The sequence below is a fragment of the Electrona antarctica genome, assembly GCF_951216825.1.
Source record: "Electrona antarctica genome assembly, chromosome: 10".
NCBI lineage: Eukaryota > Metazoa > Chordata > Actinopteri > Myctophiformes > Myctophidae > Electrona > Electrona antarctica.
This window is the reverse complement of record NC_136791.1, coordinates 15,645,652-15,660,091: the sequence shown is the minus strand read 5'-3', so window position 1 is coordinate 15,660,091 and position 14,440 is coordinate 15,645,652. Positions and strand designations below refer to the sequence as shown.

The following is a 14,440-nucleotide window of genomic DNA, read 5'->3' as shown; positions in this document are numbered from 1 at the left end:
AATATATGGAGAACCGGGATGACTGGAAGCGACAATGGAGGGCTCCACCGTGCTATGAGCTTGTAGATCTGCTCTGCTGTCTGTATATATATATATATATAATCTCTCAAATTTGCTTCTGTGGGTCCCTGAACAAAATATCTTGAGATGGTGGGGAATCCATGGCCAAATAGCCTACATATAATGTTGGGTGGTCCTTGACATGAAAAAGTTTTAAGAAACACCAACATGAGTTTTTTTCCCCTCAGAAAACTGTTTTAGAAGACATTTGTAGAATCGACCTCTGGTTTTAACTGTCATCCTCCGAGTTGCTCTCCGGTCCCCTGGACGGTGGCGGTGACGAGGACTTTAGCGAGGTGCTCTTGTTGCCGCTGTCCTGTTTGGACGTGCTGGACAGGTCCATGGCCATGTCCTCTGTGTCCTGACCGCACCAGTCTCTCACCTCTCTCTGCTCTCCCTTAATGTTAGTATTAGTGTTGGTGTTATTATTATTGTTGTTCTCTTCCTGGTAGGATTCGGAGTGAGCGGAGTCCGGGCTCCCTGGGGATTTCTTAGACATCTCCAGCGACTTTTTGTGCATTCCTGGAGGAAAAGAAAGGCAGACGGAGAACATCTGTTAATTTAAAATCCTGATCTGGTTCAACGGAAATATGGCAGGTTATCTCGGTTAACGATTAAAAAACGTTAAGGTTAATTTATCTTGTTAAATCTTGTGTTCTGGAACATTATGAGTATATTTGATTTTTGCCTCATAGCAGCATAAGTAATAGTACCGGTGATTAAAACTGAAAACTAAAAAAAGGGTAGAGTATGGCCTATTAATAAGGGAAAAGAAAATATGTATGAGCCTATATAATATACAAGGCACTTTGGCCTTAGTTAGGCCTAAAAGGCTAAATGAAAGATTTCTGGATCATGACATAGAATCAACTTTATACTCAATACATTCTTTCATTTTTATTTAATCACCTAAATGTGACTGTTTCTCAACGTCCGGTCTGAGGACCACCAGAAATCCAAATGGACCCTTACAGGTCTGTAACTGAGTGCGTACAAATTGAACCAACTGGACCTTTACGGGTCTGGAAGACTGGAACTCTGAGAGTGTACAAATGGACCCTTAACCTGTAAGGCTGTAACTCTGAGCGTGTACAAATAAATGGAACCAAATTGACCCTTATGCAGTAGGTCTCAGGGTCTGTAACTCTGAAAGTGAACAAATGGAAATGGACCCTTAGGGTCTGTAACTCTGAAAGTGTACAAGTGGAACCAAATGGACGCTTACAGTTCTATAACTCTGAAAGTGTACAAATGGACCCGTCCCGTACAGGTCTGTAACTCAGAGGTGAGTACAAATGAGGTCCGTGGCCCTAATGCATATCAAACTCTGAAACTGGCCTATATGTAATAAAAATTATTGATGAAATAAAGAGAACAACCTGCAGGCGGCTCACCTAGCAGCCAGGGGGCGCAGGAACCCATCATGCCACTCTTGGCGGAGTTGATGATGGACTCTGGCAGAGGGATGGAGTGTCGGACCATGGCTCCGTACAGGCCGTACTCTGCCATCACGCTGCTCCTGCCCCAGCACTTCTCCCTCTTCCTCCACTTGGCACGCCGGTTCTGGAACCACACCTAAACACACGGAGAGATGTTCATGTTATTATAGGCCTACTTTCATATTCTGGAACCCACAGTCCCTCACCTATAACACACGGAGAGTTTGTTTAAGTTTATGTTATACTTTAATATTCTGAAACCACACCTAATAACACATAGTAGGCCTAGAGATGTTACTATAGTGTTGTTTTGAAATTGATTGATTGATTGAATACTAAAGCACAGAAAAGTGCAGTTCAATAGCCTACAAGGTCTGCTAAGAGGATTTATAAAGCCTATCTATGGCTTGTTTCTTTTGGGGTCCGACCGTCCTTTACTCAATTCATTGAAACATGTAATGACATATAGGCCTACAGTAGCTCTGGTCCATAGCTCTAATGCCGTTAGGCCTACAGTAGGCCTATATGCAAAAACACCCCGTGCATGCATGCATGCAGCCTTGAATATCATGGAGATTTGTTTTTGTCACATTCCTAACACATCACATCACATTATCTAATTGTGTAGACTTCTTGTAAATGAAGTAATGCAGATGTTTAACAAATAAATTAACTCTTGAGAGCGTAAAATGAAACCAAATGGACGCTCTCATGAGTTAAAGATCTATAAAGGTCCATTTGGTTACAAACTCTCCATCATTTTGCTGGGGACCACCTGGAACCGGCCCAAGGACCACTGGTGGTCCCCGGACCACTGGTTGAAATCCACTGTCCTACCTGTATTCTGTCCTCTGGGAGTTCGGTCTTCATGGCCAGCATCTCTCTGGCATAAACATCTGGATAATGAGCTTCATGGAAGGCCTTCTCCAACTCCTCCAGTTGATGAGACGTAAACACTGTCCTGTCAATCATATCATGGCAATATTAATACATATAAATATAATATTAATAAATATTTACATGTAAGTAAACATATGTTGTTTTGGGGCATAAAGCTTGTGGATCTGATATATGTTCAATACTTAAAAAGGAAAATGCAATTTCTTTCATTTAGAAATGTTGCCTTCTAAAAAAAAGTTTGTTTTTGAAAAGCTTTTGGAAGGAAAAAATATATATACATTAATAACGAAAATTGTAGGAAATGGGAAAAAAGTGATCCCCATGCATAAAAATGGTTCCGTGACCAATTGTAAAACAGACAGTGCTATCTCTTTCTAAAACAAGGCCTAAAATTGAGGTAAGTTTGTTTAACTATACCTGTGTCTCCTTTTCTTCCTCTTCTGGGAGTTTGCGGAGCTTTTGGAGTCGTTTCTGTCTGATAGGCACTCTTCATCTGGGGGGAAAAGGCCGATGTGAATACGTTTTTAAATATCTTGCATTGTTTTTTGTTTTTTGTTTACAATAATCCATGTATAGCCTATATGAAAAATTACATTAGCCTATATATATAGGCTAATTTTTGCTAATCGAAAAATTATGAACAAAAGTGTAACGTGAAGATTTAGGAGGTTTAGTCTGAAACTCTGAATTGCTCAAATGTGTAGTATTTAAAAGGGAATGAATTGACCTTTGGTGGATAATTGTTATGCAAACACAATTCACTGTAAACATTCCGGTAATAAAATAATGATTATTAACCAATCAAAACCTAATAGGCTAATTAGGTAATAAGGTTCTTCTGGTAATTTGTTGAAGAAGGACATTAGATTAATTTATTAGTCTCTTTCCGGTGTTTCCCACAAGTGGACAGGGTTTTCGTTTTTGTGAGGTTAGGGTTCAGGTTTAAGTTTAGTTTTAGTTTTGTAAAGTTAAATATTATATTAGGCCTACACATAATATATTGGGCGACAGAGTGAGCGAGTCCCAACGAAATACACCATCATAAAAACATGAACACGTTGAGGGGGGGGATCTAATCTATAGGCCTATAGCCTTACCTGAATAAGGGTCCCGGTGCGGCTCCATGTTCGGGTGCATGTAGTGTCCGTGGCCCTCGCTGGAGCTCCGGCTCTGGAGCAGAGGCAGGTGGTGAGCCCCCGGCAGGAAGCACGGGGCTCCGGGAGGCTGCTGGGCCGCCAGGCTGCACAGGAAGCCCAGGCCGAGCGGCAAGGAGCCGCCGGGGAACGGGAAGCCTCCCAGAGCCGCCGCGGTGCCATGGAGATCCCCGCTGCCCGGTCCTCCAACCCCCACGGAGGAGAAGCCTCCATGGCCGGGTGGACGGGCCTGCAGCTCGGACGGTTCCAGGCCCAACAGGTCGGTGATGGCGAAGCCCCCTTTGGCCCTGTAGCCCCCCGTGGTCCCTGCGTGGTGCATGGGTGGACGGAGAGGAGATGCCACGGTTAGTACAATTACAAGTATATAGGCCTAAATTTAGGCCTATATAGAATGGGATTATAATAAAATAATACAAATAAAAACATTCAAGTTTAATAACTTTTTACTAAATCTAATGACATAACTAAAACTAGAATTATACACATTTAAAACGAAAAACGAAATAACTAAAGCTATAAAAGCATTGTCGTTGAAAAAACAAATATTGCATCCCTTGTGTCATTGACAAAAAATCTTCAAAACGAGAGCGCGAGAAAAGCTGATCTACAAGCTCACAACAGGTTCCGAATCTTACACGCTTGTAGGTCGCCAATGTATCTGAACTATCCCGTTAGAAAAAAACAAAAGGAAAAATGCAAATAAACTCAAATAAAATCTAAATTTTGAAATCAAAGAGTCAAGCCACATTTCCAATAACAAATACTATAATAAATAATGACAAATGTAAAACTTCAATATTAACCTTGGTGCAGCCTGGATTTATCTATGCTGAAGCCAGGAGATAACATCTTGACTTTGGGTTTATCTTCATCTCGGCTCTCCTCCCGTCTCTCTCCTCCATGCACACTCATGGTTTTGGTCCAAATTAAAATATTTGCGTTCTATGCAGCAAATAAACCATACACCAAAACAACTGTCACGCTGTTTTGTTTTTAATAAATGGAGAAAAGTATAGGCCTACAAATCCCAATTATTCACGTCCAGTTCGGATGCAGAAAAAAAAACTCTTTATCCTCCTTTCCTACAGTAGGCCTACAGACTAATACAACTATACGAAACAAGTGCTGTCACGAAATTGCTTTGCGCCGTAAAATACACGGAAAAGTACAATTCCAGTTATATTTGCGTCCAGATCTGACGTATAGAAATTATAGAAAAATACTGGGGAAATGAATGCAAAGATGTGATAATGATGCTGATGCTGGAGAGAGTGAGATGGCGCGAGGCGGGTCACGCATTTATTTGCGTGAACGCTCGCGGGGATCACCCCCCTGCGACCAATCAGGGATCAGATGTCAGCGAAATGGGGCGTGTCCCTTTTTCAATAATCCCCCAGGGATTAATTGCCACCAATTTCCCCCCAATTCAATTCAATCCCATTGGGATTTCCACTGCTCGTCTTTATACCAGCCGGCTTCCGAAGATTAATTTAGCCTTTCGTCTCACACGAGAGTGCATGTGCATGGAGAAGAAATTACTGGATGTTTGATCTTGTAGATGTAGATCATGCATGCCATTTTTGGCATCTGGCATGCTTTTTAATTTGGACAAGGCCTCTATATTAACAAATAGGCTAATCGAGCCTCAAGCTTTTAAATGTTTTTTTGTTTGTTTGTTTTTTGTTTTCATAATAGGCTACCCTAGTTTTCTTTTTAAATGATTATTTAGGCTAAATGATATAGCCCTGTAACTATTAGACATTTTAATATAACAATTATTACAATTATGTCCAATATTGTTTGTTTTATTTCCCCCAAAACAAAACGACTCATGCTGTATAATATGCATCTGAATATAAATTGGCAATAGCCAATTGTGTGTGTGTGTGTGTGTGTGTGTGTGTGTGTGTGTGTGTGTGTGTGTGTGTGTGTGTGTGTGTGTGTGTGTGTGTGTGCGCACGCGCGTGTGCGTGTGCGTATGTGCATGCGGTCATGCGTTGTGAAAAAAACAGGTGCCCAGTCCAGGTGCCCATGCATGCAGTCGTCCAGGTGTAGCCCGGTTGTCCGGGGCACACTCACCCAGGTGGCCACTCGTCCAGTTGGCCAGTTGTGCAGGTGGCCACATGTCCCTAATGCCCATTTGGTTTTGGTGGCCAGTGTGTACAGCTTGTAGGACCTACATCTGGCATGTAACCAAAAATATCGTGTGAATTATTGGACAATTTTGAATAATATTTTAATTTGTTTTAACATAAATCGTCTCTTCTGGCTGGCACAACATATTTCATATGGGGTCTGCGGCCAAATACATCAATTTGGGAAAGCTTGACATTGATGTTTCTCAAACCTTTTCATGTCAAGGATCCCCAAATAAATTTTACATTTTTTTCACTTCTTTATTTTTCAAAATTATTGTCAAATAGCCTATAGGCCTATAGGCCATGGGTTATACTATTTTCAATTCACTTTTTAGGCATTCAGCAGGCCTTTTAATCCAGAGCGATTTACAATAAGGAGTAGAACAACACATGCGGTAATACATCAAATGGAAATAGTCGGTTCAACATATTGATGATATACTTTAGCTGGAGTCCAGCTAAAGTACCTATAGCCGAAGATGTATACTATACATTTCTCTACGACAGTGCACGGTTCCCAAACCTTTCCATTTCAAGGACCCCCAAATTGAGCCCGGACCCCCATTTGAAGAGATATGCCAGGGAACCCGCATAAGAAGATTTTTACGGCTCTAGCAGTGATTCTCAACCCGTTTAATTTCAAGGACCCCCAGTTTTTTTGCATATTAGTCTACAGATCCCCATTTTATGGCATTTCTATCTCGGGACCCCGAGGGGTCCTCGAACGCCACTTTGAAAACCACTATACGAGAAGTGCTCTCACCCACTGCAGAGATAGCCTAAGATTTAAACTCTCGCTATATTCTCTATGGGATCCCGCTTTCTAGCCGATAGCTCTATAATTGGTCCTCAGTAATGCTCATTATGGCATGGCACCATTTCTGTCTACTCACTCTGCTCACTCTGTGTCAGTGTGTCTCAGAAACCTGCCTACCAGTGACATCATTGCTAGGCAGGTTTGGTCACATCACTCCCAACAATTGGTTTTATTAATTATATTGCAAGAACAATGTATTTTATTTCAGCATGTTCACCTCCCAGGAGGAATAGAAAGGCTGCTTGGAATCCCCTTCAATTGCATCATTGGTAGCCACCAATCCACAGCCCACCAACCAATGAGATGAGATTGTAGAATATTTTATAATGACTTCCAATTATATGAAGATATATTGAAAATGGCTGAAGTGCTCCTCCCATTAAAACCGTGAAAGCATCGATGTCATTTTTAGATTTTAGCGTTGGTTATTCAAAAATAGCAGATCTACAAGCGTGTCACTTCGTGCCGTGCTGCGAGCTTGTACACCTGCTATTTTTAAACATTTTTTAAAAAGCTCCTTGGCACAACAAAGTTTGAGAACTATTGATTTAGAGGGCATTTATAGAATCAACTTTAGGTCTTAAAGTTCACCCAAAGTATGACTTACCGTATTTTCTATACATTTTCTATCAATTACACCGTTTTTTTTTGTTAGACACCAACTCTGTTTTAGAATCAAATTATGTATTGGTTTAGGAATGTGACAAAATAAATCTCCCTGAATTCAAGGCTTAATTCATCGGCTGTGTAATTGATAGAAAACTAGAAAAAGTGCCCTTCTGGGCACAGGTCTCCACCAGGAGGATAGGACTGTGTGAGATGTTTGGCAAAATGTTTAGGAGTAATATAAATAAGTAATATGTTTGCCTTTGATGGCAATTGGATGATTTGAGGCATTTTGTTCCAAAAATGTGTTTTGCAAAAATCAACCTGTTGGTGGCGCTATAACAGGCCAATGTGAAAAGGGTGGGATATATTCCTCAGCCTAGTAAGAAAATGTGTGAAAGATTTGACGTAAATTGCATGCTGCGTTCATGATTTGAGGCTTTTGTTCAAAACGGGGCAATCTTGCAAACTGTGAAAGCCAATTATAGCCAATTAGGATGGAATATGAAATATCGGACAGATCCGACTTGAGCACATGACCATAGAGATACTGTGTAACGATTTTTGAGATTTTTGGACAGAATCTGGAGGAGTAATATCCAAAAATGTGTTTGACAAAATTCGGCCTCCTGGTGGCGCTATAAAAGGCAGATGTGGAAAATGCAGGTCAAAGGTTTGTCCTTGGCCTCTAGGGAGTGTGCATGCAACGTTTCACGCAGATCGGTGCAGTTTTAGGTAAACAATGTGAAAAGCTGCCTCATGGTGGCGCTATAACAGGCCGTTCTGGAAAATGCGGGGCAGAGGTTCATCGTTGGCATCCAGGGAGTGTGTGTGCAAAGTTTGGCATCGACCGGGTTAACGGTGCCGGAGATTAGCTGGTAACGGACGGACGGAAGGACACACGGACACACACACGGACGGAGTGCAAAACATACTCTCTCCCCATGCCTTCGGCCTGGTGGAGACAATAACTGAGACAGAGAGGGGAGAGAGAGGGGGGGGGGGGGGGGGGGCAGGGAGAGAAGGAAAAACACTATTTTAAGAGGGCAGATTACCAGAAGCCTAGTTTCATAGTGTCATCAGACCCCGAGGATTATGTGGATTTAAACTAATCAGTAAATGTTTCTCTTCACTCATTATTATCTTTATCTCTCTCTCTTTCTCTCTCCAGAGAAGGGGGGGATGTCAATCAGCTGTCAAGATCATTAATCTTTTAAAAGACCTTAATATAGGCCTATCATATAAAATAAATCTCTTTTTGCTCTAATTTTCTGCACGGGCACATGGACATTGTTAATAGTTGTCACGTGTGTGACGTGTCCCTTGAACGGGATTAGATAAATATTAGATTAGATCAGTAAATATTCAAAAGTAGGCTACAAATTACATTTTATTTTTTAACATCACCGTGTTTCTGTTATGATGAATTGAAAACGATGGACCCTCTTGTGAACAAATGTAATGCTTTATTTATGGTGTCGTCCACTCACAGTTAACATTTTTTGTATTGAGTTGTGCTTGAAATGTACTGCAATTCTGCAAACTGTTAATAAATACTTCAATCAATCAATCAATTGCTGTATTGAAAATGTTAAAAAATAGTGAAAATCAAATGTCAAAATTGTGAAAATAAAAATTCGAAGTAGGCTACATACTGCAGTGAAGTAAATGCAGTTACTGTCCATGCACCACTGTAACTAATCATTTGAAAATCAATCTTACCAACTGTCAGATTAAACACTTGACTAAGTCTTCTGAGTTAAAAGAGATTGAGATTAACTGTAATTTTCTTTTCCAATTCAATTTAGAGAGGATTTCGTCTTTTTTTCCCCACACACACATTTGATTGACTGATGCTGTGTTAACCAATTAAAAACCGCAGTAAGTGATTTTCTTTTTTTAATTTTCATTAAGTGTTAAATTGTTGATATGACATCAACAACACAACCAGTTGTAACTTGTTAGATTGTCTAACCACAAAACTGTGGTTCTTTTCTTGGTAGGGAAGAGATGAGATGTGTATTTATATTTATTTTGTAATAATGCTAGAATGTCTTTAATTTATAGTTATTTATTCATGATTGTTGAGAAATTAAATAGAACAGATTTCTTTTCAGATCGACATTTGCCTTTTATTTTCACTGCAGTATAATGCAAACAAAATTATAAAATGAAACAAAGAGCTATCTACACACATTTCAGTCCATATTTATGTTGTATTTATGTGTCACTGTCAGTCAGTGGTGGAAAAAGTACTCACAAGGAAAGGTATTTTAAACTCTGTTCCAAGTAAAGGTCTGGTACGAAGTATTCGTATCAAAATGTACTTAAAGTACCAAAAGTAGAAAGTACTCATTATGCAGAATGTCCCATTTCACAAGATATGAAATGTATAAAACTATTTTGAAAATAGCAGATTTACAAGCTCACAATGCGTCGCGATGTGACACATTGTGAGTTTATAGATTGTCTATTTTGAATTGGCCGAAATATTCTGTATACAGGGATGGATGAAGTGGGTAGGCTATTGTATGTTTTGTAATAATAATAATAGTCAAAATCTAAAAAGTAACTAGTAACTAAAGTTTTCAAATAAATGTAGTGGAGTAAAAGTACAATACTTGGATCCGAGATGTTGTGGAGTAGAAGTAAAAGTATATGGAAATTGGAAATACTCATTAAAGTACAAATTCTTCAAAATTGTACTTAAGTACAGTAAATAAATGTACTTAATTACTTTGCAGTTTTCACCACTGCTGTCAGTCCAGATGTCCTCAGCTCTTCAGTAACTTCCCGTACAGAGTGGTAATCACACACACACACACACACACACACACACACACACACACACACACACACACACACACACACACACACACACACACACACACACACACACACACACACACACACACACGCACGGTTGCACGCCCTAGTAATTCCGTCCTACTTATTAGTGTAGAGTTGATCCACAAAGTCAAAGACATCCACTGACACCGGACACTCATTCTACAATTAAAGCCATCGTTATCAGCTCTATAAGACCTCAGTGGAAATAACAACAATCACATTTCTACAAGCTGCGAGTCCAACAGATGCACCAACAGGAGATAGTACGCCGTCACAGAGAGATGCTGCTGTAAACACCACAGCAAACATTTCTCAAACATTTAACCATGCAGACCTAAACCCTCTCTCAGTCTTTTCCTCATCTTTTTTGCACATTCTGTTGGTGGAGGATTTTAAGTATACTGAAGAAACAAGTGCAAGCAGGTTGGAACAGGTGGAGGAAAGTGTCAGGTCAGATTTCTACATAGCAGAAAGTGTCAGCTATGTATGGTTTAGAGACTAAAATGTTGAGGTTTTCTCTGGGAGTAACAAGGATGGAAAGAATCAGGAAGAGGACATCTGAGGGACAGCGCATGTCAGATGTGTAGGAGATAAAGCCAGAAAGGCCAGACTGAGATGGTTTGGACATGTACAGAGGAGGGATAGTGAGTAAATGGGTAGAACTGCCAGGCAGGAGGCCTAGAAGAGGAAGACCAAAGAGAATATTTATGGATGTAGTGACAGAGGACATGAAGTTAGTTGGTGTGAGACAATTAGAGTGCAGGGTGAGATGGAGGCAGATGATTGGCTGTGGCAACCCCTGAAGGGAACAGCCGAAAGGAAAAGAGGAAGTGTTTTGTATTTGTTGATGACATGTATTATTGTGTTATTTTTGTATTCCATGCTGATGAACTGAATACATAGGGCCACAATGGAGCCACTGGTGCTCTAGCCTGTACAGAGATAAGGCTGATGCCCTGCCTACTTATGTCCCCCTTGTTTGTTTATGCTTTGTTTATTTACCGTTTTTTGTGTACTTTTTTGTTTGTTTTATGTATTCTGCCCTATGGAACCCCCTGTGGGTGTCTTAAATCACTTACACAAATTCATTTTTTCCCCACTTTTTCCCAATTCCTTCTTTTTAATCAATTCTCTTACAAAGATCCTGTATTTTCTTCTGCTGTTTGCATTGCGATACATTTTTTATTATATCGATTTAAGTGGTCACCAATCGATTTTAATCGATTTAACTTTGTGGCTGTGCCTATTACCCACATAAACCTGTACTTTGTTGACTATATCCAAATCTCTTAGATCTACGAGCTCACAAAGCATCAACACTTTGCGAGCTAGTAGATATTTGAAGACCAGTTTAATAACCCAAAAGAGAGGGAAAAAAAAAGGTAAATGATAAGACTCAATATGAAGGACAAACACTGACACGCATGCAGTCAGTAGTTTAATAAAACAATGATGCAGCTCCAGCGATTGCTGAGGTTTTGCAGATTATAAAGTTTATATTTCTAAATCAAAAGAGCAGCAGTTTTACTACTGTCATAATCTGAAAAGTACATGGCATGCTCATCTATGTGTTTGGATTAGGTTGCGTGCGTGTACTTGTGTGAGAATGACTGAAAGTGAAAATTATGTCTGTGTGTGTGTGCGTGCGTGTGTTTGTGTGTGTGTGCATGCGTGTGTGCGTGCATGTGTGTCCGCCCTGTTTATAAACGTATGTTCCGTTTAAATCACAACCTTGATTACATTTATTACACGTGGAAGGGGATTGATTGATTATGTGGCACATCACTTAATCTGTCTTTATTCTTTGCTCCTTTGAGCTCTTCATCCCGGCTCAGAGTTGACCTTTCATCCTGTCTATGTCTTCATTGTTTTATTATTTGTCTGTTCTGGTTCAGGAATTAACTGCGTGTGATCTGCAAACACTGTGGCTGTAGAGTACCCTGTAAACCACCTAATTCAACTGATTGAAGTAATCGAGGGAAGGGACATGATGCGGCTCATGCTGGGTGTTGACCTTGATGCCTGTCGGCCTCCTGGCTGAGCAACCAGCAATAAGACACCATCCATTCCCAAGCTGTGGGCCGTGAGGACAGTGCAAGTGGGCCCCCCAAAATTGGCAAAACAACAAGAATGTTACCATTCTTGTTGTTGCCTCTATTAGCGCAATGGTCAGAAATGTCAGCACTTTATTGCGCTGGAAACAGCAGGTTCAAATCCAGCCTGGGTAGGACGAGGAAGATAGGACCTCAGACACATAATCGCTAATAACTGGACCTGTCATGGACCATCTTGGTCATCAGCTGTCTTCCGCAGTTTTTGGACTTGCTCTGTAGGCCTATTGGTCTTCTATAGTTCTGTAAGTTTGTTTGTGTGTTTCCTGTGTATCTTATTTCCTAGTAATGTTCCTGTGCCTTCCTGTCTGCCCTTGTTTGCTGTTCTGTTACCTGTCTTGTCTCATCACCCAGTAATTATTTATTGGCCCTAGTCTGAGTCACCTGTGTCCTGTTAGCCTGTTAGCCTATCATGCGATGATTGTTGTTGAGTTCACCTGTCTCTACTTAGTTCTTTTTCTATTTATACCCCTCTTTTCCAGCACGTAGTTCAATTGTCAGTTGGTAATTCCATGTTTAGTGAGCTGTACTGTGAACATATAGAAACAGGGCAAAGTTACATACTACTGTATGCCTTTAACCAAGGTCATATTTGTTGAGCAGTTTAAAATCTTTATTATAACAGACCGTATTCGAGGTCTGATTTGTCAACAGTGTGGTGAACCAGTGATTCCCTGGTGACCACAGATATCGTCACGGCAACACACCGCACCTAAACAGCTTATCAATCAATAATCAATAATGGCAATACAGAGAAAGGTGATAGAATAGCTTGGGCTGCCACAAAGCAACGGCACACAAGCACAATTATGCAAATCATTGCCACTCCATGGATTTGGAGTGTTAACTGCAATGGCTTAATAAAGTTACCGGTAGTTAATAATATCATACAGTGAAGGTCATTACACACTGGCGAATTAGCGACGCGAATTATTCGTGCGAATAATTCGCCTTTTTTTAAAACCAATTGAAGTCAATGCAAGCTTCCACATCAGTGGCGAATGTGCGAATGTGCGAAAATGCGACCGTTTTCGCTCTTTATTTGTTCGCTCCGGTGTTCGCTCCGGTGTCGAATTTTTAAATCGCGTCGCTAATTCGCCAGTGTGTAATGACCTTTATGGTTAGGAATTAGGGGTATAACGATACATTTCAACAGCGATACGATACGTGTCACGAATCACAATACATAGTTGACGATATGATACATGGACAATATTGGTTCAACGATTTAAAATGTATACAGTAACTAACTATTTAGCAAAGACGTTAAATCTGTGTGGATAGTGAAGGTTTTGTAAGGGACAAATGTATGAATATGGATATAAATAAGTAAACACTGTGATTCTCTGGCAAATACATAGACATTATATTTGAACACATATGGACAATTTAACCCGCAGCTTGACATGATCACAGAGAATACACACATTTATCAATAGACCAAGTGTGGCGATATTGAATGGAAAAGTAATTAAACCACTCTTTTTATTTTTTCTTCTTTTAATTGCTAAATACAAATACTTAGTATTTATTTATAAAATGGATTATTTGCATTGCAAAACGATACGATTATTTGCATTGCAAAACGATATGATATAGATGTTTTTGACTAAGACGCTGAACCCCTAATTGCTCCCTATGAGCAGGTTGGTGCCTTGCATGGTTTCCTCCGCCGTCGGTGTATGAATGTGTGTGTGAATGGGTGAATGTAATGCACATCTAAAGTGCCTTGGATGAAGGTGCTATATATAAATGGACCATTCTCCATCCATTTACCATAATTTACTACAGCGTCACACGAAAGCATCAAAAGTAGCAAGCTTGAAACGCGACACGGAGTGACTCGTTTTGAGCTTGTAGATCTGCTACTTTCTTGTAGAGCCGCTATTTTTGAATTTGAATCCTGAAAAGTAACTGTTTTGGACATATTAGATTTCCACCCGACAGAGATGATGTAATCCAGCAGTATCACTGTCACCCGTCTGGCAGCGCACCCGACCCACGTCCCCAGTCCTACCCAGCCACCAGGCCTACCTCCGGGCCTGGCTCCAGAGGAGGACCTCGGGCTTCCTCCGGGCGGGTCGTATTTCTTCTCTCATGCAGGGTGTTTTTGAACCATACTTTGTCTGGCTCCTCCCCTGAGACCACTTTGCCATGGGAGGTCCTCGATGCACGTCCCACTGGGAGGAGACCCCGGGGCAGACCAAGAACCAAATGCAGGGATTACATCGCCACACTGGCCTTGGAACGCCTCGGGATCCCCAGGAGGAAGTTACTAATGTTACTCTGAAGAGGGACCTCTCCGGTGGAGCTGTTGCCCCCGCGACCCGACTACGGATAAGCTGTTGAAGATGGATGGATGGAT

General features: G+C 40.7%; 1 protein-coding gene across 1 annotated transcript; it reads right to left on the bottom strand.

Moving 5' to 3' along the window:
- Positions 1 to 227: 227 nt before the first annotated feature.
- Positions 228 to 4,630, bottom strand: vsx1 (visual system homeobox 1 homolog, chx10-like). Its single transcript, XM_079512353.1, has 6 exons — positions 4,357 to 4,630; positions 3,497 to 3,859; positions 2,817 to 2,892; positions 2,337 to 2,460; positions 1,455 to 1,635; positions 228 to 582 (listed from the first exon to the last, which is right to left on the bottom strand). Exons 1-6 carry the CDS (start codon positions 4,463 to 4,465, stop codon positions 290 to 292), a joined length of 1,146 nt encoding a protein of 381 aa, XP_079368479.1. The 5' UTR covers positions 4,466 to 4,630; the 3' UTR covers positions 228 to 289.
- Between the last annotated feature and the right edge of the window lie 9,810 nt (positions 4,631 to 14,440).

Coding starts and splice junctions, on each gene's coding strand:
- vsx1 (XM_079512353.1), bottom strand. CDS start 4,465: ATGAGTGTGCATGGAGGAGAGAGACGGGAGGAGAGCCGAGATGAAGAT. Junction 3,860..4,356: donor TAAATCCAGGCTGCACCAAG/GTTAATATTGAA, acceptor TGCACCACGCAG/GGACCACGGGGGGCTACAGG. Junction 1,636..2,336: donor TCCCAGAGGACAGAATACAG/GTAGGACAGTGG, acceptor CCGTGTGTTTAG/GTGTGGTTCCAGAACCGGCG.